At 43.2% G+C, this 25,145-nt stretch overlaps 1 protein-coding gene across 2 annotated transcripts; it reads left to right on the forward strand.

Annotated features, from left to right (window-relative positions):
* The first annotated feature begins 2,179 nt into the window (after positions 1-2,179).
* On the forward strand, positions 2,180-25,145 carry fam131ab (family with sequence similarity 131 member Ab). Of its 2 annotated transcripts, none has more exons than XM_061216247.1 (5): positions 2,180-2,668; positions 11,478-11,571; positions 12,182-12,364; positions 17,645-17,782; positions 19,837-25,145. In XM_061216247.1, exons 2-5 carry the CDS (start codon positions 11,502-11,504, stop codon positions 20,382-20,384), a joined length of 939 nt encoding a protein of 312 aa, XP_061072231.1. In that variant the 5' UTR covers positions 2,180-2,668; positions 11,478-11,501; the 3' UTR covers positions 20,385-25,145. The 2 variants fall into 2 exon arrangements, with proteins under 2 accessions (XP_061072231.1, XP_061072229.1); XM_061216245.1 differs by lacking the exon at positions 2,180-2,668 and adding an exon at positions 3,032-3,239.

A 25,145-nucleotide genomic window follows, 5' to 3' on the forward strand; every position in this document is an offset into this window, starting at 1 on the left:
TTGTGCTTTGTGTTTGTTGGCTAGGCCTGATCATTGCTGGTCTGTACATCTCCTCCATCAAGAGGAAACAGCCCAGAGTGTGACACCAGGTTTGCAGAGGAGGGACAGAATGGAAATCATGGGATGCAACCCAGCACTAATACAACCCATCCACTACTACAACCCGTCACTACTCCAACCCATCCACTACTACATCCCATCCACTACTTCTCAGCTGGTGGAAGGGCTTTCCTTTTCATTCAAAATATTATGATTTATTTTTTCTCATGCTTGACAAATGATTATTGCACTTTACGTTATAGCATTTTACTGACTTATCATCATAGAAAGATTAATGGACTGGTGTATAGGTTAACCAACCTCAACACATGGCATGTAAACCTTATTGTATATTCTATGCCTTCAGCTGCGTAGCTTGTGAAGCTTAGCATGAAGGACTGTAAAATGTTTCTCCTATTCAGGGATCTCTTACCTTTATTTTGTTGTACGTCGCTCTGGATAAGAGCGTCTGCCAAATGCCATTAATGTAATGTAAATGGAAACAGAATGTCTCAGTTTTTTACAAAATTGCAAAATTGACCAATAGGGGTCGCGACAACACAAGGATATTCTCTTCAAGCATCTTATGTATTGACAAGACCGGATCTTTAGGATGTTCAGTAGTCTATCGTCAGTGTCAAAACATGTTCTGAAATAGAGAAGGCGAACTAAACCGAGTAGGCCTATGGTTCTTTAACTGTAATTGCAGTGGGATATTATTTTCCAACCACAATGACGCCACTTGTCAGATGGAGTGCCCTTCCAGGTCATTTGGATGCGTCTTGCAATCTTTCCCAGCAGCTTTTTAAAGCTCTTCGCATCGTAATGTGTAATTGTTATCGCCCTTAGGTCAGTTATAATACCGCTTTTTTTTCAGCAAGGACAAAGTTGTGGGCTACGGCAGCACGCCGGTCAATTCACCCGCTGGTGTTAATTTATTTAACGTAACGGTTCAGCTAGGCCCCTTTCCTTTAACATCTACCACCTACCGAATATAGTGTGGCTATAGGAGTCCATCTGATACACACATTACATGAAACTACATTTCCGACGCTCTCTTCAAGGGCTGGCTTATAATCTAACAATAAATCTATTTCACTTGTGCAGCAGAATTTTCGTAATTGCTGGGCTTCAGCAAAATATCTTTTCTGTATGTAATTTAAGTCCCTGTTTTTTATCGATGCACTTGCGCGGCAATATAGCCAGTATTACGGAGGCCAAACTGTAAATTGATAACCCAGGAGATATTAACTACTCTGTTTTACGCTTTTTATTCATACCAGGTTAATAAAAAGATTTATCCAGCTATTCTTCAGTCGGGGAAGAGGTGCTCGTGTGTTATCTTTGTAGATATGGATAATGGCGTTGTGTCATTTTCAGCATGAACTGGGCTGAAAACTGGCTAACAAACTTACAATTAACTGACTTTCTGGGGCTAGAATGAGTCCGAGTTTTTATGTCCATGATATAGGCCGGAAGTTGGCAAAGCGTTATCATTTCAGGCAGTGACCAAGACCAAGTCACAGATGTCGTGATATTAAAATAGTATATAATACTATAGACTATAATACCTTCTGTAAAGCCTCGTTTTTCATGGCTAGGACACTTCAAGCAGTCTCAGACCACAATCAAAGTCACTTGGATTACATTTCTTCCCCGTTCTAATGTATTATCTGAACAACAAGTTAACCTCTTAACATGTCTGCATGCTTGTATGCGTTGAGTTGCTGCCACGTGATTGGCTGAATGGATAATTGCTTTAACGAGCTTGTGTACAGGTGTACCTAATAAAGTGTATACATGTAAAAATGATTTATTCGAAGAAGTCACTGACACTGCGCACAAATCATTCATGTAATACTTGTTACATATGTTTTTTAAATCAATAGGGGAAACCCCACCCCCGTGTGTCGTCTGAGAACGGAGGCTCTTATTTAAATTGACATTAGTCGCAGCTAATTTATTTTTCCCACAAAACCCGCCTCTCTCTCTCTCTCTCTCTCTCTCTCTCTCTCTCTCTCTCGTTGCTGTTGTAGGTCTGTCTATTCTGTGATTTTAACCAATCAGGGTCGATTCCGCTCCCAATAAAAAAAAATAAAAACCGAAACCTGATTTATATAGCTAGTTTTCACATAGTTATTGGACCGATGCGCCTTGCTCGTTCGCCTCTCAAGGACCAGCGATAGTAGAGCACACGCAGAACGTGGGGCTGTCAAAGATTAGATCCCGTGCTGGTGTGTGTGAGCTTCACTGCCGGGCTGTAGAAGGAAACCTCCCCGCGCGAAGCCAATGCTGCTGCTGATCCCGTCTTGGCAATCGCTGTCCACCGGCAGTAGTGCTGAAACAGAAGCATCGATCTTTCCTCCGGTGACGTGGTCGTAAGCGTGAGTGGGGGCTCAGTTTAACAGGCTAGAGGGGCACAAATCACTACTGGGATGGAAATTAAGCCGCTAAAAGTGTAAATTATAAGAATATAGAAAAAAGCAGAACTATATATTCAAGCAAAGCACAAGAATCAAGTGGCAGGACTTTTCTCCGGCCTCAGAGCAAGCACGTCGATCTTCTTGCAGGACTCACCGGGAATCCTTTAGGGAAAGAGGAAGAGAGAAAGGGACTACAAGTCGATGAGGTACGCAGAGATACATTTCCAGACGGGAAACAGGTTATTTTTCCAACTAAAAGACAGCAATTACACCACGATAATGGGCTGTATCGCCTCGAAAACCCAGCTTGGTAAGACTGATTTTGCTCAGTTACATTCTCAAAGCACGGGTACCGCTCAAACCTCAAAGCACGGGTACCGTTTACAGCAATTTGCGTTTATGATTAATCTGGCTTAGCTCCTAGTGAGAGCTGCTTTCCTTCAGACTGCGGGTAATTTACCCTTCTGATGGAGCTTATGAATCTGGAGGCTCGCGCCGTGCGCCAGTGTCTGCGGTGGCTTTAAGCAGGGTAGAAATGTAAACAAACGTTTAGTGCTGTTGACGCAGTCACCGAGAAACAACCATTGAAGCATCTGCGTGTTTGGAGTATCAGTTCGAGAGTGTTAATTCTTGGTTTTCGTAGTGCCTCGTTGGGCAAAGTTGATTTGCCGTCTCGGGTATCAGGCTGCGGTGTTTGCCACGGCTGGGATCATATTTGTGACCAAACGCTTTTCAGGCGCAATGCTTTTGACTACAATGACCAATTTTAGCTGTAAGGTAAGACAGAATTACTGTATCTCTAGTATACAATGTAAACAGTATACTTCACTGAACATATAGCATGCTGTCTAATTGATCGATTTCTAAACAAAATAAATCAAATGAAAATAAATATTTTGCATATTTTTATCCGTAACATATTTTTGAATGAGACAAAATGAGAGCTCTGGCGTTTAAAGCGATTAGGATTCCTCGGTTGAAACACTAATCTTTTTAAATCTTACGATTGTTGTTTACATACTTTTTTTCTGCCAGTGATCTATCCATTAATCTTTATATGATGATCTTTTTATCTACTCGCCGTCTTTCCTCTTGACACATCTTTTCCCTCCCTCTTAGAGGTGATTAATTTGACGGGGCCTTGGATGAGCGACAAATCACACGCTCCTCCACATTCATCGCGCTCTCAACATCACACGCTTGTACCCACGAGTAAACATGAAATATGACCACCTAGCTATTCTGTAGCCTCGACAAATACCACAGATTTATTTTTATCACTTCTATCGCCAACCTTTTACTGCCGCTCCCTAATTATTTATGATGTATTTGTCTTCAAGACTGTTGAGAACACAGACAACGAATGACAGCCTTGAAGGAAGGTTCCATATCACTGTTTGACTTGCCCTTTAGAAATACACACATTTGAAAACACAATGGAGGTTGTTCTCAATGTTGACACATTATAGATTTATGCTACACCAGATATTGCTATTATTGTTAAATACATCGTGTACTTTTGTGGTAAGCATGTTTATTTAGTGCTGATTAGAAGGATAATTAGATCTTGATTTGATTTGCCAACAATCATGAAAATAAAAAAATCCCATTGCTTAAATCTATGCTGGGGAAATATGTGCTTTATACAGTCATTTTACTTTAGGTGTTGGGTGCATTGCCCTCAACTGAAGGACATTTGCTTCAAAGAGAAAAACAAACAGTTGAAAGATGTTTTTTTTAGATTCCTTGTTCTTGTCCTCTACATTCTTTTCGACTAAGAATAGTCTTTTTGATTGATTGTGCCTTATTAAAAACAATCGCTTAGAATTAAGCGTTACTTAGGCCTACAATCCATGTATTTGCAACATATTGCCAAGGAATAGTGTGGTATTCAACTGGTGACGGAAGATGGCATTTCATTTATTTTTCAGCTTTTCATCTCAGGAGCTCATTATGGTCATTGGTGTAAACAATACACTCTCGTTCCCCTTTCTACCCTCCCGTCACAATGACATCACTGTGTGCTGTTTTGACCCAATTACCGTTATTCTTCATTAGTCTTCTCAGACGGGCAGGGGGAAATAGGGATGCGCTGCAACGGTTTCGGTGCTGTTACTATGACAACTAGAAGACAGAGCTTCGGAGCAGTGCACCCAAGCAAAAGTCAAATGCCGTTTATGCCGTTTAGGCAAATAAACAAATACAGACAAACGCGCAAGTACGTGCAAGAATACACAACCATGAATGCAGACGAGATCTCGTCAGGCATTGCCATTTAAAACGTAAATAGGATGAAGCAGCATGATGTAGACTATGCTTGAATTAAGTCGTTTTAACGGTTCGATCCGAATCGTAAGGTAAATTGTCAAACGCTTTGCATTGCTTTGTGCGCTTCTTAAACCTTGCATAGAAAAATGAGCATTGACTGAAAGGGGAAGTCTGATTTATAGGCTATACGATATTCATTTTTTAAAGTCAAATGAAATCAACTTTACCTCAGTTCATAGATTGGTCTGTCATATGCCTATGGCACCATTGGAGTAGGCTACGGGCACACATGGTTGCTGTTCGAAACAACAGTGTTACAATTTACCCGTTTCCATATGAGCACTTATCCCTGACATTGCATCTCGCGTCCTTTTTATGATGGCGTGTTTGTGTGTGTGTGTGTGTGTGAGAGAGAGAGAGAGAGAGAGAGAGAGAGAGAGAGAGAGAGAGAGAGAGAGAGAGAGAAAGAGAGAGACCGACTGATTCGACGTAAACTTGTTGATCTTTCAACACGATATTAATATTTCATTAAGCGAAATTAAAATCTTTCTCGGCGGTCTATCAAACTAATGCTACGTTCAGTCGTTATCAATTGTTGTGCGCAATTATTTGTATGCATCCAATAAGATTAAGAGCAACATCATAAAAATGAGCTATATCACCTCCACACAATCGCACATCAGAACATTGCTTCATTGATTAGGCTATATTGACAGAACAAATTGGTCCACGAAGGCTATACATATTGACTGTACTCAGTAGTGGCACAGAATAGTGGTTTTTATTTGTACCTTTAAGGCCTCCTGATTTTCTCATTTTAAATCGGACAATTTCAGCAACAGGTCAATGTGCCGCCATAGCGAGTAATGAGGTGTAGGGGATCTCAGCAGGTGTGCTGTGGCACGAGCTCATCCGTAAGATAAAATCCGGTCTTGTAAACGTTTATTAGGCTATTTGTTTAACCATTGCATATCAACATTGGTCAAATGTTGTGAAATGTTGTGAAATGACATTTGACAAGGGGGTCCATGACAAAATGTATCTCCAGTTAAAATAGTCACCCTCAAACACAGATTGTTTGGTCACCTCCAGGATCCATCAGGACACCAAACAATACGATCTTTGAAAAATCCCTTTAGACATCCTTTACAGAATTGCCCGAGAATTTCACCTCGGCCGTTAATTAAATCTTCACGCCGGTGAGTGATCAGAGCAAAAAAGAGGCAACTATTTCATACCCAGTAGAATAGTATGGATCAGATTCTGAGACCGGTCATAGGAACTGTAAGCCAATTGCTATGGTGCAAGGCCAACTTGGATTCGAGTTTAATTAATTGTGTACTAAAATGGCATGAGATGACGTATCCACGCAGGCTAATAAGTAAACTTCAATGTAACTGAAACAAGTGAAATGACAGCATCATTTGGAACAGAGTAGGTGGAGAGCTATACTAACGAGTTTCATCGCGATTAACATATTACTCTGAGCTTTGATAATGTGCATGGCCAAGTTAAGATAAGCTTATGTAGTTATGTAGGCTATTATAGCTATAAACACTCTGAATAATTTGTTAAATTGATTTCTATTTTTATTTCTATTTATAATCTATTTCTAATTTATTTCATAAAGTAGACTGACTATGCGATAAGAGTACAAAATACTGAGAGTGTATGTCGCTTACATATCCTGTATGTAGTCAACAGAATAATGGGTTACATTAGTTGGCATACACATATTTTAGCTCTGACTTGTGGAACATGCAAAACAACTAACTAATCATGCTGTTCAGTATTGCGCTATATACTTTTATTATATTCACTGTATTCAACTTCAGCGTAAAAATGTTATCTGGACTCAAAACCACCTCAGCTAAGAAACGTACACGACTATGACCCTTCATTCCACGACTACCTATTCTATTTTGTCATGTGCTGGTGGAAAAGACTGTCATTTTTAAGCTGGGCTTAGACTCCGATGGTGGCACACGAAACGAAGGATAGGAAATTCGGGTTGACAGATAATTCTGTCCATCTCTCAACAATTACTCACATCAGTCACACTTGCCTGACACGCCGAAAAACGTAGGGCAGAGGAACAACTCGCATAATTATATTATCCTATCGGAATGGGTTCGAATGCGAGCTATGAGATGATGTCACTCGTTGTAGTCAGTGAAGCTTAATATTTATTTTAGGCTTGTTTAGTCGAATCAGAGAGTTTTCTCACGTTTGAGCGAGATTACTTCCAAAAGCGCGCAATGGCATATATTCATCAGTAGGCCAACATAAATTTCGGTTATTCTGGTGTATTCTTTATTCTATGCACTTTAGTAAAATAAGAAATTTGAATTTTTATCGAAAGCTGTTCAGTGTTGACGTAGAGTATGAAAGGCGCGAGCCTCGATAACCAAATGTCGGCGGTGTACATCTAACCTCCTGACACCCGCGCCTTTCCCGCTCCAGCACAACGCGTAAAAAGGTCACTGCACATTGTCCGCATGGCACAGCATGAATGCACAGGCCACCTGCACCCGCACGAATGAAATACCCTACCATGGTACCCCTTCACGTGGACCCAGCCTCTTTCCAACAAGCAACCATTTCGACAATATATAACGGGACACAGTGTATCTTCTTGAAGAGGAAATCTGATCCCTTTGATTTGATGGAGTAAATGAGATTAAAATTTGACGCTCATAATTCTATCATGTGAGTCAAATGAATAATAACTTGTTGAGGCTGTATCGTCCTGAGTCCTTAAAAATAATGGTGAGGCTGGGCTACCATGGAAAGCTTGCTGAGCGTCCTTAAACATATCAAACATATTATTTGTGTGTACTTGGTGGCTTGATGAATTGTGAGGAGGAAAGCGGCGATGGCGTTTTTGTCTTTCCCTATCACAGTGCCCGTCGACCGTGCATTGCGCGTGGACTGGAGCCCAGAGAGTTCCTTTTCTGATCTCACGCTCTCGGGGAACACTCGGACCTGCTTGGCACGGGGACTTTTACACCGTGCGCTGCTAGAAAACTGGGACCACTGTGAGGTGCTGATCTTTCGGTCTGACCCACATCTCCCCGTTTCCATAATCCATTCCCCTGGGCACAGAACAAAATTCCAGCTTGCAATTCACATTTATATCTGTTTCTCATGGCATAACGATTTTTAGAATAACCAAACCATGAAATCTGTAGAAAAAAAAAACCGGTTTCTTAATACCGGTGTAGTAACGTATTTCTTCACTTTTCTGTGTTTGGAGCTAGCTCACTGCCCAATTATATAGGCCTGCTTCCGGTCACCCAAACTTGGAAGTAGAATAGAGCATATACGCTATAGATTAAACTAGGCATCCAAAAACCATGTATACATGAGATGTGTAAGCCTATGTCTGTACTTTTGTTGGAACTGGACGGAGTGTTCCCGGCCTGTCTCGGGCATATTCCGTGTAAAACGCGATATGATGTATGGCAAGAGTCACCAAATAATCAAAGTCGACAGAAGCTCTCAATAGACTTCTCCTGGAACTCTGTAATTCAGTATGTGAAGCAGAAAATTATTTTCTCAACCTTTCCTGGTTTAATAATTACCTAATTAACCAAGCTATACGAGTCGTTAAGGAGTGATTTCGCATTGGGTTATTCATTCTGCTTTTATTAAATGTCCACCAGTTAGTTTTCTAATTATTCGCAAGTCATTCAAAGTAATTAGCAATTAATTTTTAATGCGGATTTCAAACGGAATCTCGATGCTATTGAATATAATGCTTCTTTCCTTCAACTAAATGGAATTAAATAGCTCTAATATAGACATATGGATGGTTGGACGACCTCCTATACCTCGCTTTTGCGAAGTTGTGTGTCTTAAAGGTTACATTATCACGCATATCCCGCACAGGGTTCCGTAATCTGAACTGCATTAAAATTACACATTATAACTTGTACGCATATAGTCTACGCTGAGGCTTTGAAGGCAGTTTAATAGCACAAGTGCACACACAATAAACCCTAAGGGTACAACCCCAACGTCCGCATGAAAACCTAGTTAGATATTAGACCAGTCTGGAAAATAATTCACCGGTCTTGCTAAGCTACCATGTGATTCAGACAAGTGGTAACAAACACAAAACTGTTGCTCGCTTTGGGTCACTATTGCCAATAAATTTATTTAATAATAGTAATAATAATTAAATCCACTAGCAGAAAAGTAATATCTAAATTAGGCCTACAAAACATTTCCTTAGAAAATAAGCAGCTCTGATTGGCGACCGCAGGATTTCCTCCTGGCACCAGGGCTGCGAGCGCACTATCCTAATGAAAGCCTCCAGTAGCAATCCTATATCGGGAGTTAGTTTAGCAACCTGGGCCATATGCTTGATTACCATAAGGTCTCTTTTAAGGATCGCAACCGAAGCGTGTACGTTGATTGATTTGCTTTCATAGTGGGGTACTTTTCACAGAATCACAAGGGGACGCGTGCCGATTTACCGCCTTCTGTTCAATAAGCATTGCAATGTAATAGGCTATGCGTCTATAGGCTACTAATCAAAGCTCATAGGTTTTACCGGAGCTCAATGTTCGGCAGACTGAAACTACGATGCGTGGGAGGCAGGAAGAGGCAAAAGAAGGTTGCAGCAAGCAGCAGTAAGTATCGAAAGTGGTGCATGTGACGTCATCCGCAAATCACGCTGCGTATCCTGAGAGAAATCGTTCCATGGTGACCGGTTGCTATAGAAATGCACCATTAGTGGAAAGTTGGGAGACTGAGATCCGTTTCTCTGCACTACCAAGCAAATGGGCTGCAAAAGCACGAGCATGTTCGTGAAGTGGAATACGCTATGTGCCTTTCCTCATATGGAAAGGCTGCTCTTCTTTGATAGAGCGAGGGGCGTTGTCACGGAAGAAGGCATTGTGGTATCACGTTTCTGTAATATCAGATGTATTTGCTAATTAGCATGTCTTTATGCTGTGATGATGCACGTCGTAATTCCATTATTGTTTGCAAACTAGTTTGTGGCAGATGTATTCACTTTTGATTGCGGATTAGCCGATGTTGATGGAAATACGGGAGCTGTCCAGGACCTGAAACCTGTAGTGTATGTTTTCTTCCAGTTTCGCGCGGTCTGCTGCATCCACGCGCTTCTCCGTTATTATTGTGCAGCCACGACACGGTCTTACCTAGACCATGCAAATGGCATCTATGACTTCTTTATAGAATTACGTTTGAACAGCGGACTGCTTCATGTTTATATCGACTTTGGGTTTATTTATTTCGCTTCTGCCGTCATAGTGAGCTAATTCATATGCTGCATTATGGATTAGGACGTGTTGCTATTTTGTGACGGACTGGTGTCGGTGGATTTATTTGAGAGATTTATTGATTCTCATTTCATTTTTTTATTTTTTTATTTTTTTTTATCTGGGAAAAGGGGCGAAATGTGTTTGGCGTAGGGGTAGTTAACGAACGATAGGCTATTGCAAGCCACAGACTTTATGAACCTAGAGCCTGTTGTGACCGAACGATGATAACGTCAATAGCTACATTCTGTATTCAACAGATTCACTGGACCGCGTGAATTGCGCTATTTCGGGAGATTTTCCACTTCGTCTACGCGCTGTAAGGTCAAACACGTCAACTTTTCATTAAATGAGTGACTCTGTTTTCGCGCATAGTGTGGCAGTAGGGCAACGGAACGTATTGTAGGTGTTTCAGTTGACCCGTGGGAATTTTATGTTCCGAGAATTCCCTTGCGATCAATGACAGACATAAACACGGAGACATATCATCCGGCTTGGGGCCTTGGCTATTTATACTTTTGGTATTTATCGCGTACCTCAAACTGTGTCACGGTGCCTGCTTAATGCTTTACTCTCATGAATAAACGATAAACATCCTGGCTTAGTGTCTAATAATTGACAATAATTATAAACAAGATCCATATACCACGTGATTGAAGTCTATTAAAAGAAATACAAAACAAAAGCTTACTTCAAATTGATACAATAGCTGCAGACCAGTGTGAGTTTACAGAACGGGGATGGTGGTCCACTGCTGATTGGCAAAATACTATACCATACCCAAACTAGTTCAATAGCTTTTTGTTTGTTTTTTTCCTCTTTGCCACAGTTAGCAGCTTGCCAAAATCTTTGGCCATGTGGCAGCCAGGTGCATGTGCTGGGCTCTCAGTTTGCAGCGCATCCCCTCGTTTCCCCCAACGACACAGCATATTCTTTTACAATCTGCAAAGCAGCAACAGAAAACAATGGGGAAACATAAGAAACGATGAGACAAGAGAAGCTGGGTGGATTATCAATATTGCTGTGCCTCCCTTTGATGCCATAAGTGATATTGTCTCGCAGTAGCATTGCAGTGATTTATGTATCATTGTGTGCAGGAAAATGCTGTCTGCATTAGCCTGAGATACAGCGTGGGGTCCTGGCAACCAAATACACTTTTGCAAAGTCTTCTTCATCCACAGGGTGCACTAGAGACATGGGAACCTGTGTATGTAGTCCAGTGAGTGTGCATAAGGTCTTTGTAGCAGTGATTGTGTGTTTCTGATGCCCTTCTGCATATTGAACAGCAATAACATATCATTAGGATTTACTCACCTTCTACACAGGCGAGTAAAATCATCTGGGCATTTCCTGTGTTCCTCTAATTTCCTTCATGCCATAGTGTCACTGGGGTGTGGCACGTTCACCTTGTTTTTGGCACAGTCAGAGGACCTGACTGTCTGTCCGTCCTTTACAGGTAAATGTTGAAGACACTGTCAAGATGTTGCCCAAATCGAGAAGAGCGCTCACCATTCAAGAGATTGCAGCACTGGCACGGTCATCACTACACGGTAAATGCACACATGTTCTCTCTCTCTCTCTCTCTTTTCATCCCTCCTTCCCTCTTGCTCTCTTCCACTCTTTCTCTCTCACAGAAACCCACATGCATGCACAAACACTGTTACTAATACACACACACATACAGACATACATGCACACACACACACACACACAGAGTTACTAATACACACAGACACACATGCGCACACACACACACACAAACACAGTTACTAATACACACACACACATCCGCGCACACACATATACAGACATACATGCACACACACATACACAAACACTGTTACTAATACACACACACGTGCACACACACACACAAACACTGTTACTAATACACACACACATACAGACATACATGCACACACACACACACAGTTACTAATACACACACACATACAGACATACATGCACACACACACACAGTTACTAATACACACACACGTGCACACACACATACAGACACACATGCACACACACACAGTTACTAATACACACACCGACAGACACACACACGTGCACACACACACAGTTACTAATATACGCACACACACGTACACTGCGGGTGGGATCATTGTCCTCTCCACGCCTCTCTCTCCCCCTCAGGTATCTCCCAGGTTGTGAAGGACCATGTGACCAAGCCCACCGCCATGGCGCAGGGTCGCGTGGCCCACCTGATCGAGTGGAAGGGCTGGTGCAAGCCCACCGACTCGCCCGCCGCCCTGGAGTCCGACTTCAACTCGTACTCCGACCTCAGCGAGGGAGAGCAGGAGGCCCGCTTCGCCGCAGGTGCGTTCCTCCATCAGCCTGGCTGTGGACTGAGCCCAGCGTATCGTCCTAGCTGTGGGAGGTGTACCATTTTAGGTTCAATGATTTTGCCCAAGGCCCTCTCTCTCCTTGCCTTTCTCTGAATCAGTGAACTGGCTGTCTACTGCCGGGCCCTCTCTCTCTCTGTCTCTCCGTCCCCTGCATTGCAGGCTCCCAAGGTTAATTAGCATTGTGGGTTTCCCCCCTCTGTGGCATGACGGTGCTGTTTCTGTGCACTTACGTTCTGAGGGTTACTCGAGGTCAGTTTGTTCAGTCCCACTGCACATCTTGCTGACAGTGTTATTCTTTCATTCTGCCCCCCCCCCCCTCCCACCTGTCCCCTTGCTCAGTAACACGCTGTACATAAGCGTTGAGCAAGCGGGGGCCCCCACAGCACTGCTGAGGGGCCATACATGGGACAGTGGCCCTGCTCAGAAAAGAGGTGTCAAACTCGCATCCTCAAGTGTGTACACACAGCTTTCGCCACAGAAAATGCTCCTGGCTTAATTAGTCCATTAGTTGTCTAATCTGTGTACATTTACACATGGCTTTCCAAAATATAAAAGCAGTAAAAGGCAGCAAATACACAGCCCTAAAGGTCTTCACTGGTTTAGCGGGAGCCAAATACCCGAGAGCCAACTGGGTTTGGGTCCAGAATTTGAAGTTGCCATTGCAGTTCAGGTCGGGGCTGCCGTCTGCCTTCTTTTATGCCCGGGAGAGCCGACTGTATTACATTACATTACATCACATTAAGCGTTTAGCAGACGCTATTATCCAGACACAGCTTTTGCTGTGTGACTTTTGTATCCATTTATACACAGCAGGATATGCACTCACTGAGCACTTTATTAGGTATTTATCAGACTTTTTTTTCGTTTCTTTTTTTGACTCCTGCTGCTGTAGCCTATCCACTTTGAGGTTTCATGCGTTGAGTGATGCTCTTCTGCATATCACTGTTGTACTGCATGGTTATTTATGTTACTATCACCTTCCTGTCAGCTTCGACCAGTCTGGCCACTCTCTGTTTTTCGTTTTGTTTTTCGCACCATTCTCTGCAAACACTAGAGACTATTGTGCGTGAAAATCCCAGGAGATCCGCAGTTTCTGAGATACTCAAACCACCCTGTCTGGCATCAACAATCATTCCATGGTAATTTCCCCATTCTGACATTAGGTCTGAGAAACATACTCTTGACCACGTCATGCTGCATGATTGGCTGATGAAATATTTGCATTAACAAGCTGATGTACAGGTCTACCTAATAAAGTGATTGCTGAGTGTATACTGCATTAATTCATGTTACCTACATTGTTAAAGTGTATAACAGCAGTGTCGTACCTGCTAATCAAACCTGCAACCTTTTGGTAACAAGCCCTTTTGGTAACAACCATTAAAAGCTGCTGTCCATTCAATTAATTAAATCATATTTTTAGGTAAAGATGGTCATAAATGCATACATTAGGGAGAAGAATACTTTTCTTAAAAATGGGAAAGTTGAAAGGTTACACTTTCCAGATTTTCTGTGCATTCAAGCAGATCCAGTCTGTTTCGAGTCCGGGTCAGAGTGTCTTTTTGTCCATTCCAGTCAGGTCCATTTGGGGCTGTCCAGTAGTGATAGAGTCCGTTTTGCATTGAATCATGTTTTATCTACTTACCTCACGCTGATCTGGATAATTATTTTCTTCGCTCGAGGGGGCAAACGCAATGTCCACTTAGGGTTTCAAAATGCCTCTGTCGGGGCCTGTGATTTGTGAGGATTTTCACTTGGAGATCGCGTTATCTCGCCAAAACACGTTTCAGGAAAATGCATCGCTTGCAAATCGCACATGAAAAAGTGCCACGACTACAGGCTTCCTGCAGATCCAGTTCTGTCCTTACAAGTATGGCATTTCCTTTGATTATGTGGGGATGGAAGCAGGCTCCAAAAATCTTCTGTGATCGCACCAAGCTGCCCACAATGTAGATAATTTTGCTCGTTCATAATCAGTCGCGATGGCCAATCTCACATAAATCAATGTTTATGTAAAAATATTAATTTTCGTCTGTTTTAGGTTTATATCTTCATTTTGTATCTTGGCTTTTATAAGCTACATGTCTTAATGCCAATATTCAGAGTAAAATATAGTTTTTAAGCTTTTAAATGCAAGATGTAAAAAGTAACACATTCATTGCTTGAATGCTCGCCGCTCACAAACAACCCCATCAGCTGTGCTCGTGGCTACAGGTTAATGTATTTGCTTTCATGGTCTGTATGTTGTAATGTAAGGAGTAAATGTTCAGAGTAAAAATATAGTTTTAAAGGGTTTATACATAAGATGACAAGTTAAAGCCCCGGAGTTTCGTTAGTCTCCCAGCATCACGTAACTCTCCCGTTTTTCTCAAAAGATACATTTTCCTCTTTTTTCAGTGCCATCAAAAAAATTTGGGGCCAATGCGACTTTTTGATAGAGCAAGTCTCATATAGATTGCCTCTGCACGAAGTGATACAACCGTCTTGTTATAGATCTTAGGCCAAACACCAACAGGAGCATGGCTCACCTGTCTCACTTCCAGTATTCCCTAACAAAAAGAATGCATTAAGTTTTTTTAAATATACTTAATTACATCAACTTTTTTTGTTCAGTATATTTTAAGTATCATTTTAATCAGTCTATTAAACACAATTTTCTAATTTTAAGTAGCCCACACTTAAAGAAGCTATACTTCAAGTATGCCATTTGCAAATTACTTTTAAGTATTTTAAATCTGTTATCTAAGCTTACTTATGGAAAGTGAAGTGAAAGTACACTAAGTGCACTTCCTGTTTGGAAGTTTATAAACTTTCTGTGATTAAGGGTTAATAACCCCGCGCTTCCTGGCAACCTGCAGCTTTCTGGGGGTTGTGGGATAATGCCATGGAATAAGCCAAGCCTCTGCCTGTAAAGGGCACACACAGCTCCACACATCCTAAATACTCATTTCACTCAGTTCATTCAACTTCAACCTTCATGCACGATGTCGTCTCCCAAAAGTCCTTGGTGCTCTTGATGGTGTGTATTCCCAAGTGAGAAAGAACACACATTTGTGTGTAGAAAAGGCTGCCATTAGATGAGTTGTATTTAATGCTGTGGTTAAAAATCCTGGGAGCCCACATGACAGCTGCATTAGGAGCTGCTGTGACTTGTGTCACGTGATATTACTGATGGCTTCTAGATGACAGTGTGCAGGTTAAATTTGAGTATTACAAATAGCATACCTAGTATTACTATAGGTTTAGTTAGGCCTATTGGGGAGACCTAATAGTTAAAATAAAATAATATTCATAATAACCTTTTAATACTGCAATGTGTTATACCAATTGAATGTTATTGAAAGCCAAATTTTTCCACCCCCTAGATACCCCTCACAGCCTTGGGTCCTGACACCCATGGTCAGCCCAAATAAAGCAGTTTGATAGAAACCGAAACGATACACGGGGATAAGAACAATTGCCAATTTACAGGTTGGCTAGATGAATGCGCTTTGCGACATGCATCTGTGGCCTGTAACTGCAATTTCTATGTGAAGCTCTCTAAATGAGCTGGAGCAATCTATCACATCTTCCAGATCTCAGCTTGTACATCGACTTTCCTGAAACAAGCCCCTGACTTCCTTGGCCATACACTGCAAAAAAACAAAAAATAAGTCAATAACTGAAAACAAAATATTTTCTACTTTTTTGTCAGTACAAGGCTAAAACACCACACTGTCAGTTGTGCACACTGCTGGGTCATACCGGTGTGCGGTGGGTCAGTGCCTCAGTTGTGGAGGATATAAGTAACTGACCCCAGTTCCAGGCTCCTGCAGGGCTGCGTGAGTGAGAATGTGCCAGAGACAGGCATCCTGACAGCCCAGCCGTTGGTGTCCTCTTGAACTCTTGGCTCTGCGCGGTATGTGGAGTCAGTTTAAGAACTCCCGCTTCCTTCTGTCTGACTGATGGCATTTTGCCTGCAGAGTCCACCAGTTCCATTCTGTGTCTGTAGTTCTAAACCAGTCCCACCCTGTCTCTGAAGTTCTACACCAGTCCCATTCTGTGTCTGTAGTTCTAAACCAGTTCCATTCTGTGTCTGTAGTTCTAAACCAGTCCCATTCTGGAGGTCTGCCATGTTTGAAGGGCTGAATAGCCCTGGCCTCGGATGAAATGCCGTCGACATATGTTTGATTACTTGTAAAAGGCATGAAAGGAGCCCAGGGCCCAGCTGGAGATGAGGGATGTGTAACGATGAATGGAGAGAATGAGCAGATTGCTACACGAATCAATAAATGAATGCATGAGTGAAAACTTTAGGGCACTGATGAACTGGAGCATGAGAGAGCAGGAGAGGGAGGAAGGGAGAGAGAGAGGAAGTGAGAGAGGGAGAGAGGGAGAGAGGAAGCGGGTGCAGCTGAAGGTGAGAGCATGCGACGCCCCGGGTGCATCCGCGACCGTCTGTCCTGAGCGGTCGCGTCCGGCGCGGTCACGGTCAGCGAGCACAGAGCGCTGAGTCACCTCCGGCTCCCGGGGGCACGGCGGAACAGGCCGGAGGAGGTCCCCTGACACGCACAGGAACCTCGCTCCACTCCGTACGCGGCGGTCTGTTACAGACGGCTCCCGGCAGGGCCCCCGGGGCAGAGGTCTGTGTGAGTCATAAAGGCCCCGGTCACCTGGCCTCCGGGGTTAGAGTACCGAGCCATTCCACAGGTGATGGCAGATGATCAATGTGAGCACCTGTCTGTGTGTGTATGTGCATGGGTGAGCATGTGTGTATGTGAGTATATGTGTACCCGTGTGTATGTAGCACTGAGTGGTATGTGTACACGTGTCTGTAGCACTGAGTGATATGTGTACATGTATGTAGCACTGAGTGATATGTGTACATGTATGTAGCACTGAGTGACATGTGTACATGTGTGTAGCACTGAGTGATATGTGTACATGTATGTAGCACTGGGTGATATGTGTACACGTGTGTATGTAGCACTGAGTGATATGTGTACATGTATGTAGCACTGAGTGATATGTGTACATGTATGTAGCACTGAGTGACATGTGTACATGTATGTAGCACTGAGTGATATGTGTACATGTATGTAGCACTGAGTGACATGTGTACATGTATGTAGCACTGAGTGATATGTGTACATGTATGTAGCACTGAGTGATATGTGTACATGTATGTAGCACTGAGTGATATGTGTACATGTGTGTAGCACTGAGTGATATGTGTACATGTGTGTAGCACTGAGTGATATGTGTTTGTCAGGTGTGGCCGAGCAGTTCGCCATCGCGGAGGCCAAGCTGCGAGCGTGGTCATCCGTGGATGGCGACGACTCCAATGATGACTCCTACGATGAGGATTTCCCCCCGGCGAACGAGCCCCCCCAACCCACCCAAAGCACAGGTGAGCACCTGCACAGACCTGCATACACACATGTACACACTCAAACATAATATATACTTATACAACCCAACTACATGTATTGATCATGCAAGCACTGATCAATGATACAATGTCCTGGTGAAAATAGATTAAATTTATTAAAAAACAATAATCTGAGTTTTACTGCTGCCTTAAGGATTAAAGCATTTTGAATTATTTGACTAATTTTTGGTATGTATGGTGTGTGTGTGTGTGTGTGTGTGTGTGTGTGTGGGCATGTGTGTTTGAGAGAGTGTGCATATAATTGGAATCCTATATTAATCATTAGATTCATAAATTGGCTCTGGCCCTCCACAACCTGTTAATTGGATTGTATTCATGTATCTATTATCTGTCTCCTCCATTCAAACTCAAACTCTATCTCTTTCTTTCTCTCTATCTCATTCTCTCTTGATTGGTCACAAGGTTAGGACAAGTGACAAGTGCCATGCCAGTTTTCCATATAGAGAAAAGGGAACAGAGGAGCTGGTGTGTGGAGGTTTTAAAGAGTGGTGTGCCCCTCAGTGCACCATTTGGCACAGAGCTCCTTATTGTACAAACTAGCCCCTCCCCCCAAAGCGGTTGGAGCTTCTTATATTGTCCCACTGCCCTACTTTCCTGCTCTGAAAACATTTTTTGTTCCCCGGCGATATTTGATATTCCACCATTCATCCCTCCTGAAAGTTTAATTTGATTCCTCTGCAACAGACGAGAGGAGAGGGTGTGGGAGGGTGGGCCCACTTTTCCGATTGCCGGCTTAGTTGACTGTACATCTCTCTGCTGTCTGCTGATAACAAATTTTGACAAAAAAAACCTTTCAAAAGTGCACTTGTGTCTCTTGGCAGTCCTCAGTGGCACATAGCTGCTTGTTTACTTCCTGGGGTTTTGTGTTTGACCATTGTGGCTGTGCGATGCTCCTATAACCCTGTATCCTCTTATACTGATGAAGCCTTTTGATTTACAAATTGTTTTATATACAGTCCTTTGTTCTTTCAATACAATGAATACATTTGGGGTTGAGATAAAAAGATGAACACAAGACAAGAGCTCAGAATGTCAGCTTTTATTTCCTGGTATATACACCTAGATGTGTTAAATTACATAGAACATAGCACCTTTGCAATCAGACCACCCAATTTTTAGGAGAGCAAAAGTATTGGAACAGAGAGCATTTCAGTAAATTACACTTAATACTTAATATTTGGTAGCATATCCCTTGCTTGCAATAACTGCATAACCTGCAATAACTGCATCAAACAAGGTTAACCTTGTTCTCATCATCTTTTGTGGCTCATCTCTGTACTTCTTTGCAAATTGTAATTCTTACTGCTGATGAGTGGTTTGCATCTTGTGGTATAGCTTCTGTATTGCTGCTCTCTAAGTCTTCTTTGAATGGTTAATTGAGATACCTTCACCCCTGCCCTGTGGAGATTGTTTCTGATGTCACTGACTGATATTTTGGGGGTTTTCTTTTTTTTTGCTCTCACAATGTTTCTGTCAATAAGCTGTTGTTGTTTCCCTTGGCCGACCTGTAAGGCAGCAGTTTATTTCTTTTTCAGGACATTCCAAGTTGTTGTATAAGCTATTCCTAATGCTTGTGCAGTGGCTCAATTGCCCTCTTTATTAAGCTTCAAAATGGCTTGCTTTTCTCCTAAAGACAATTCCTGGTCTTCATTTTGGTTTATCTTTTCTAACTTCTTTTCTAACTTTGGCTAAATCCAAAATTGGGTGGTCAGATACAAAAGGTGATATGTTCTAAGTTGTTTAACAAATCTACATAAACATACAAGGAAATAAAAGCTGAAATTCGCAGTCATCTCATGTGCATCTTTTGACCTCAAACTCAATTGTCTTCAGTGTATAGCAAAAACAAAGGAATTGACCTTGCTGTCCCAATACTTTTGGAGGGGACTGTACGTGTACATTCAGCACTCTTATCAAAGAGGGCACCTGCTCTCAACCTGTCTCCGTGGTTACATAAAGGAAAATGAACAGAGAAATGAACGAAAGCCTTCCTCTGCCTGTTGCACCCTCAGACACGATGGCCTACCCCCATTACCTGCGGGACCTCCTGCACAGCCACGTGTGCCAGCGCGGGCCCCGGGGCCCCTGCGAGGCGGACGGCAGCCCGGACCCCTGGCCGGCGGGCGGCTCCCCCGACACCCTGCGCTCCAGCCTGTGCAGCCTGGAGGACCACCCGCTGCTGCGGGACCTGGGCTGCCCCCCCGCCACCCCCGCGGACCTGGCCGCCAAGATCCTGGGCGCCCTGGCGGGGGGCGAGGAGCTGCTGGCTCGGCTGCAGAGGGCCGGCGGGGACTGCGCCTTCCGCAGCCTGGGGCCCGGGGGAGACGACTCCTCCTTCTCCGTGTCCTACTCCGAGTCCTTCCTGTCCCCGGCCGAGGAGGACGACCTGCCCTGCAAGGACTACGACAGCGTCTGCCGGGACCTCCCGCCGGGCTACGCCGGCCGCAGGAAGGTCTCCGACGTGGCCTCCTCCGGGGTGGTGTCTCTGGACGACGAAGACGAGGAGGAGGAGGAGGAGGAGGAGGATGAAGGACAGAGGAGGCAGAGGCAGGGGCAGTGACTTCCCCTCCCTCAGGGTTTATTTCAGTTGTTTTTTATTGTTCCCTGCATCACCCTCACATCCCCCTAAACCTACCTACTCCTCTACCTCTAAAGGTTCCCCGTTTAAACTTTTTTGGCATGTTCCTTTGATCTTTGCCCATTCTATCTCCTCTTTCCTCTCCCTCTTACGCTCTGTTTGCCTCCCTTATCCCCCCCGCCTCCCCGCTCTTCCCCTCCCCTTCTCCTGCTTGGTTGCGATGTATTTATATATTTTTGTGTTGCGGCGTCCAAACAATCGTTGTGTCAGCAGTGGGAGGGATGGACTGCAGCCTCTGTGTTTGGCACAAACCGGTCGCCTGTGGGTTTGGTCAAACGGCTTAACGGCACACAGAGGAGAAAAAAAAGGGACAAAAACTGATGGACAAGAATGATTTTAAAAAGCTGAAACTATCTTTTGCATGTATTGCAAGTGCTGGAATGAACATGCGGGCTGATGTGGTCTTGAGCACAGTTTGTATTTCCCGCTGTTATGAAACCCCATCCTCCCTGTCCTCCCCCCCCCCCCCCCCCCCCGCCCCCTTGGTCCTCCTCCCATGCTGCCGCCCCCTCCAACTGACCAAATTGTCTTCAATGGAAATCCAAACAAGGCATCCTAACCCCTTCCCTGCCTGATAGACTACAGCTCCTGAAATGGCATGGCTTGCTGAGTATGCCAATCTATTAACCTGTCACTACAAATTATAAGCAAATGCTGGAATGTTCTTAAACTGACAAGATTATGTCTTTTAAAAAAATATATTTCTCACAGACTAATGAAATAAGGGTATGCTTTTCTTGTACTAGTTTTCTATCATTCAACATGATGTTATGATAATTATTATGATTCTGATCATGAGAACATATACCTGAGGGGTTGAGGGGAGATGGTTTTTTGTCCTGAATTTCTCTGAGTAAGAACTCCCACGGCTGTCTTAAAAAACAGAATGTTCTTGAAGTCACCTTTCAGTGCTAGAAGTGCAAGGTTTGGTTAAAAAACTAGGAAAATTTACAAAAAACAGAAATACTAGATTTCAGCGATGCAGTGGAGAAGAGGTGAATTGTGTCTCAGATTTTCTATATTTTTGTATGCGTTGTCATGCTTTGATCTCCTTGACTGTGCGGCGTGGCTGTGTCCGTGATTTGCACGAAGCTAATGTGGCCGTAGGTTTCTCATCTCTCTGTTATCACTGTGTGATATGGTCTAATGGAAAAAAAACAAATGGAAAAAAAATCTGAATTTTTTAAAGAGAATACTGTGATATTGTTTGTTATTTTCTCTGACGTGTCCTTTTCTGCAAGCATTTCTATTTCTTTCTAAATTACTTTCTGTTGTTTTTCTCCTTACAAAATGTTACACTTTCTTACTGCTCTGCTCCCATATCACAGTTTCTTGATCCTTTCGTCCACTTGTTTTTTTTGTATTTCGTTCAGTCTCTCTGAGAGTTCTGTCTCCCTCTCTATCTCGCTGTTTTTTGAAGTCTCTTTTTACTACAGTGGGAACAAAAGGCTGACATACAAGTTTTAAAAGAAAAGTTGCAACCTCAGTGGATGTTGAACTTATAGCATAGCAAAAACATAAAATCACACACTCAGTCAGATTTTCTCCACTGTGTCCTTTAGGACAAATGTTGCTTTTGGTTAAATTATGAGACTGTCAACCATGAAACTCAGGAAATACCACCTACAACAGAGTTCTTGGCCTGCAATTAAATCCTCACTGCTAACCTGGAAGGCTTCAATTCTGTAAGCAGTACTAATTTGTATAGATGCCGATTGCTATGTGAATGGTTGGGCCTGTGGACTCAAATGACGATGATGATCCTATCTGTCTAGGATTTGAATACCAACTTTAACGGTTTCTAAACATTTGACAGGCCTCAGACCACAAAGTTTGAATAACAATACAATAGCTCTGTTCCCTTTAAAAATAATGCTATCTGTTGTGTGGTTATGGCGAATTAGCATCGCACACAGCTATGGATTGCACAGTATTTTTTGCTGGCGTGCTATGAACCAATCAAGATCCTGGAATATCAGCATGCCAAGTTGTGTGTATTAGACCTGAGGACGCCTCAAAAGGGCTACAGGACTCATTTCTCCTTGGGAAATGGTAAAGACTACAGTCATGACCAGGAAAGCAACTTTGGATTCTCTGTTGGTTTTATTTCAATATTTTGCCTTAGATATGCAAAGTGCAAATATAGCATGGCTCATTACACAGATAAACAGCACCACAATATAGCAAGCACATTGACCAGCCTGGCTGACCTTTTATTTTAATTACACAGACTACATTCCTGTTCAACCGTGTTTATAATCTGCATTTGACATTCTGCTGGGCATTACGAGGGCACTGCTGCCCTGTGCAGACTGCTCTCTGACTCTCCTGTGCAGCCCAACCCCTGGTCCGCTGGTCACATGACAGCTGATCTCCATGTGATGTCGAGGATAGGTATATAGATTTTGTAATGCATATAAAATACATATTTTTTTAGGCAGGAGTAGTGGAAAGTGTGGTCGTTGGCCTTGGGTGGGCCTTGCAGAGAGAGTCGGTCTAACTCAGGTGCACTTCAAATGATGTGCCTTCATCCCCCTCTTTCCCCTTTCTCATGTCCCACATCCATCCTTCTCAACATGCCACATTAGCCAGGTCTAGATAGTTTTGTTTGTTTTTTGAGGCGATTTTGGTAATTCATTGAAAATGTCTCCATAGAGTTCAGCTCCAGCAGTTTCCTTCATTTATTTTAATGCTGAATGCTGTTCCACATACTGAACTATTCCGTTCAGTGCGGCTGTGTTTGAGGGTGACGATGTTTGTGCTACAGTAAATGTTTTGGGTAGCAGGGTGTGAGGGTGGAAATGTTTATTGCCAGTCAGGCCTAAAGGAGAATGTATTTGACAGTGTTTCAGGGCAGTACAGGGGACTGTCAGTGCACCTGTCTGTCAGTGTTTGTTTATGAATTGCATCTATGTCCTGTCCATATTAAGCACCTTGCTGTAGGACTTTCACAGTCAAGGCCAGACACGAGTGCTGCTGCAACCTTGCTCTTGGGAGCTCCGGGGAACAGAGAGCCTCTGAGCTATTACATAACAGACGGACGGCTGAGCACTACCTCTGCTGTCAAGCAATTAGCTGTGATTATGAGATCCACTGGCAACAGGGAATCATGAATCACACAGCTAAAGAGAGCTCTGTCTCAAGCTGTCTTTGTTTCCCCGTTCCCTTTACAAGCGCCCCTTCTTTCTGTCTCTCTCTCTCGCTGGCTTGCTCGATCCCTCTTTCTAAAATGTAAACCAAATGCTTATTGGTTTCTTGGCACCACACTGAGGTCCTATGGCGGATCAGTGCCCCAAGTATTTAATGACATTGGGCAGAGATTTTGCAGGCGGTTCCTAACTTCCTGCCTCTGTGCATATGCCTGTGTCTTGGGGAATCTTTCTTGTGCTAGAGATTTTGCATATCCATGAGGGAGGGGGTGAAAAACTATCACACACAGCAACTGTCCCCACTCTACCTTATAATTTCTTTTGCAAAGCAGGGAATTTTGTTACTAGCCTCCTACTGCCTTTTTGCGCATTATCGTTACACAGCCGAGCAAAATCAGCCTGACAGAGTGCATTTATAGATATGCATTGTTTTCACAGATTCACAGAGTGTCATGTTTAACTTACATTAGCCTTTGTCGGTGCCGGAGTCTTTAATTAAAATATCCCATCAACCTCTGAGAAAGAGCTAAACAGGGAAGTGTTCCCCAGCAGGTTCCGACTTGCCTCTCACACAGCAGTTTGAATACGGAGTCCTCTCACTCTGAAGGAGGTGCCAGACTCCTGCAGGCTCAGGGCCCCACAAGCCTCATCACACAAAACATACGCAAGCATTTAATCTGCATTTTCCTACACCTATTGCTGTTTGAAAATGTATTTCAGTCACCCTGTTGGTATAGCTGCCCTCTTGTTTGTGTAATTGTGGGTAGGGGGCTAGCACTATTTCAATTGTCTCTCATTTTCATTGGAGCCTCAGTGTTCCTGCTTGTTGTCGTGGCTGATTTTGGAAGCCGTTTTCAGATTCTTGGCTGGCCAGATAACAAGTCACATGATCTAGGGTCTTGTTCCCTCTCTGCCCAAGGCAAGTCAAATGTACATACTTGCTCCCTCATTAAAATGTCTGTCAAAACATACACAAACACACTTAAATGTGGTTATAGTCCTAGGTACTAATCCTGGAGCAGTAACCACCTCTCACACAGACTACAGGGGTTATGATTCACAGCATCTAAGTTGATTCTGCATCTTTGGTTTGTGACCAGAAAGAAAAGAGAATACAGAGAATCCAATCTTACTTTCCTTTCCACAGATACTCTTTCTGCTCAGGAAAGGAAAAACTGTAGTCTGAATTGTTCTGCAGGGTTCATTGTGGGTTCCATCCACAACAGACTGCCCTGAATCCTCATTCTTTCCCATTGTCCTGGCCCAAGAGGGGCATGTCCAGGTGTGCACAGAGTAACAGCAGGAGGCAGTCTCTGCAAGAGGTCAACTGTAGAATGATTTCCTTCTGAGTGGAAAAAGAGCACCTTGTTGATTGATTTCAGTTGAGAAAATGGGTTTTCAGGACAATGTTGAAATACTAGTCTGCTTGAATGAGCAATGCATCTTGAAATGTGCATGGTGACTTTGGCTGTTTGTTTTAGTTGACAGTTGAATGTGCATGCAAGGGAGGTATGTGACAGTAGGGGTTATTAGG

The sequence above is a fragment of the Conger conger genome, chromosome 13, assembly GCF_963514075.1.
Source record: "Conger conger chromosome 13, fConCon1.1, whole genome shotgun sequence".
Lineage (NCBI taxonomy): Eukaryota > Metazoa > Chordata > Actinopteri > Anguilliformes > Congridae > Conger > Conger conger.

Coding starts and splice junctions, on each gene's coding strand:
- fam131ab (XM_061216245.1), top strand. CDS start 3,204: ATGCTTTTGACTACAATGACCAATTTTAGCTGTAAG. Junction 11,572..12,181: donor GGCACGGTCATCACTACACG/GTAAATGCACAC, acceptor TCTCCCCCTCAG/GTATCTCCCAGGTTGTGAAG. Junction 12,365..17,644: donor GGAGGCCCGCTTCGCCGCAG/GTGCGTTCCTCC, acceptor TGTGTTTGTCAG/GTGTGGCCGAGCAGTTCGCC.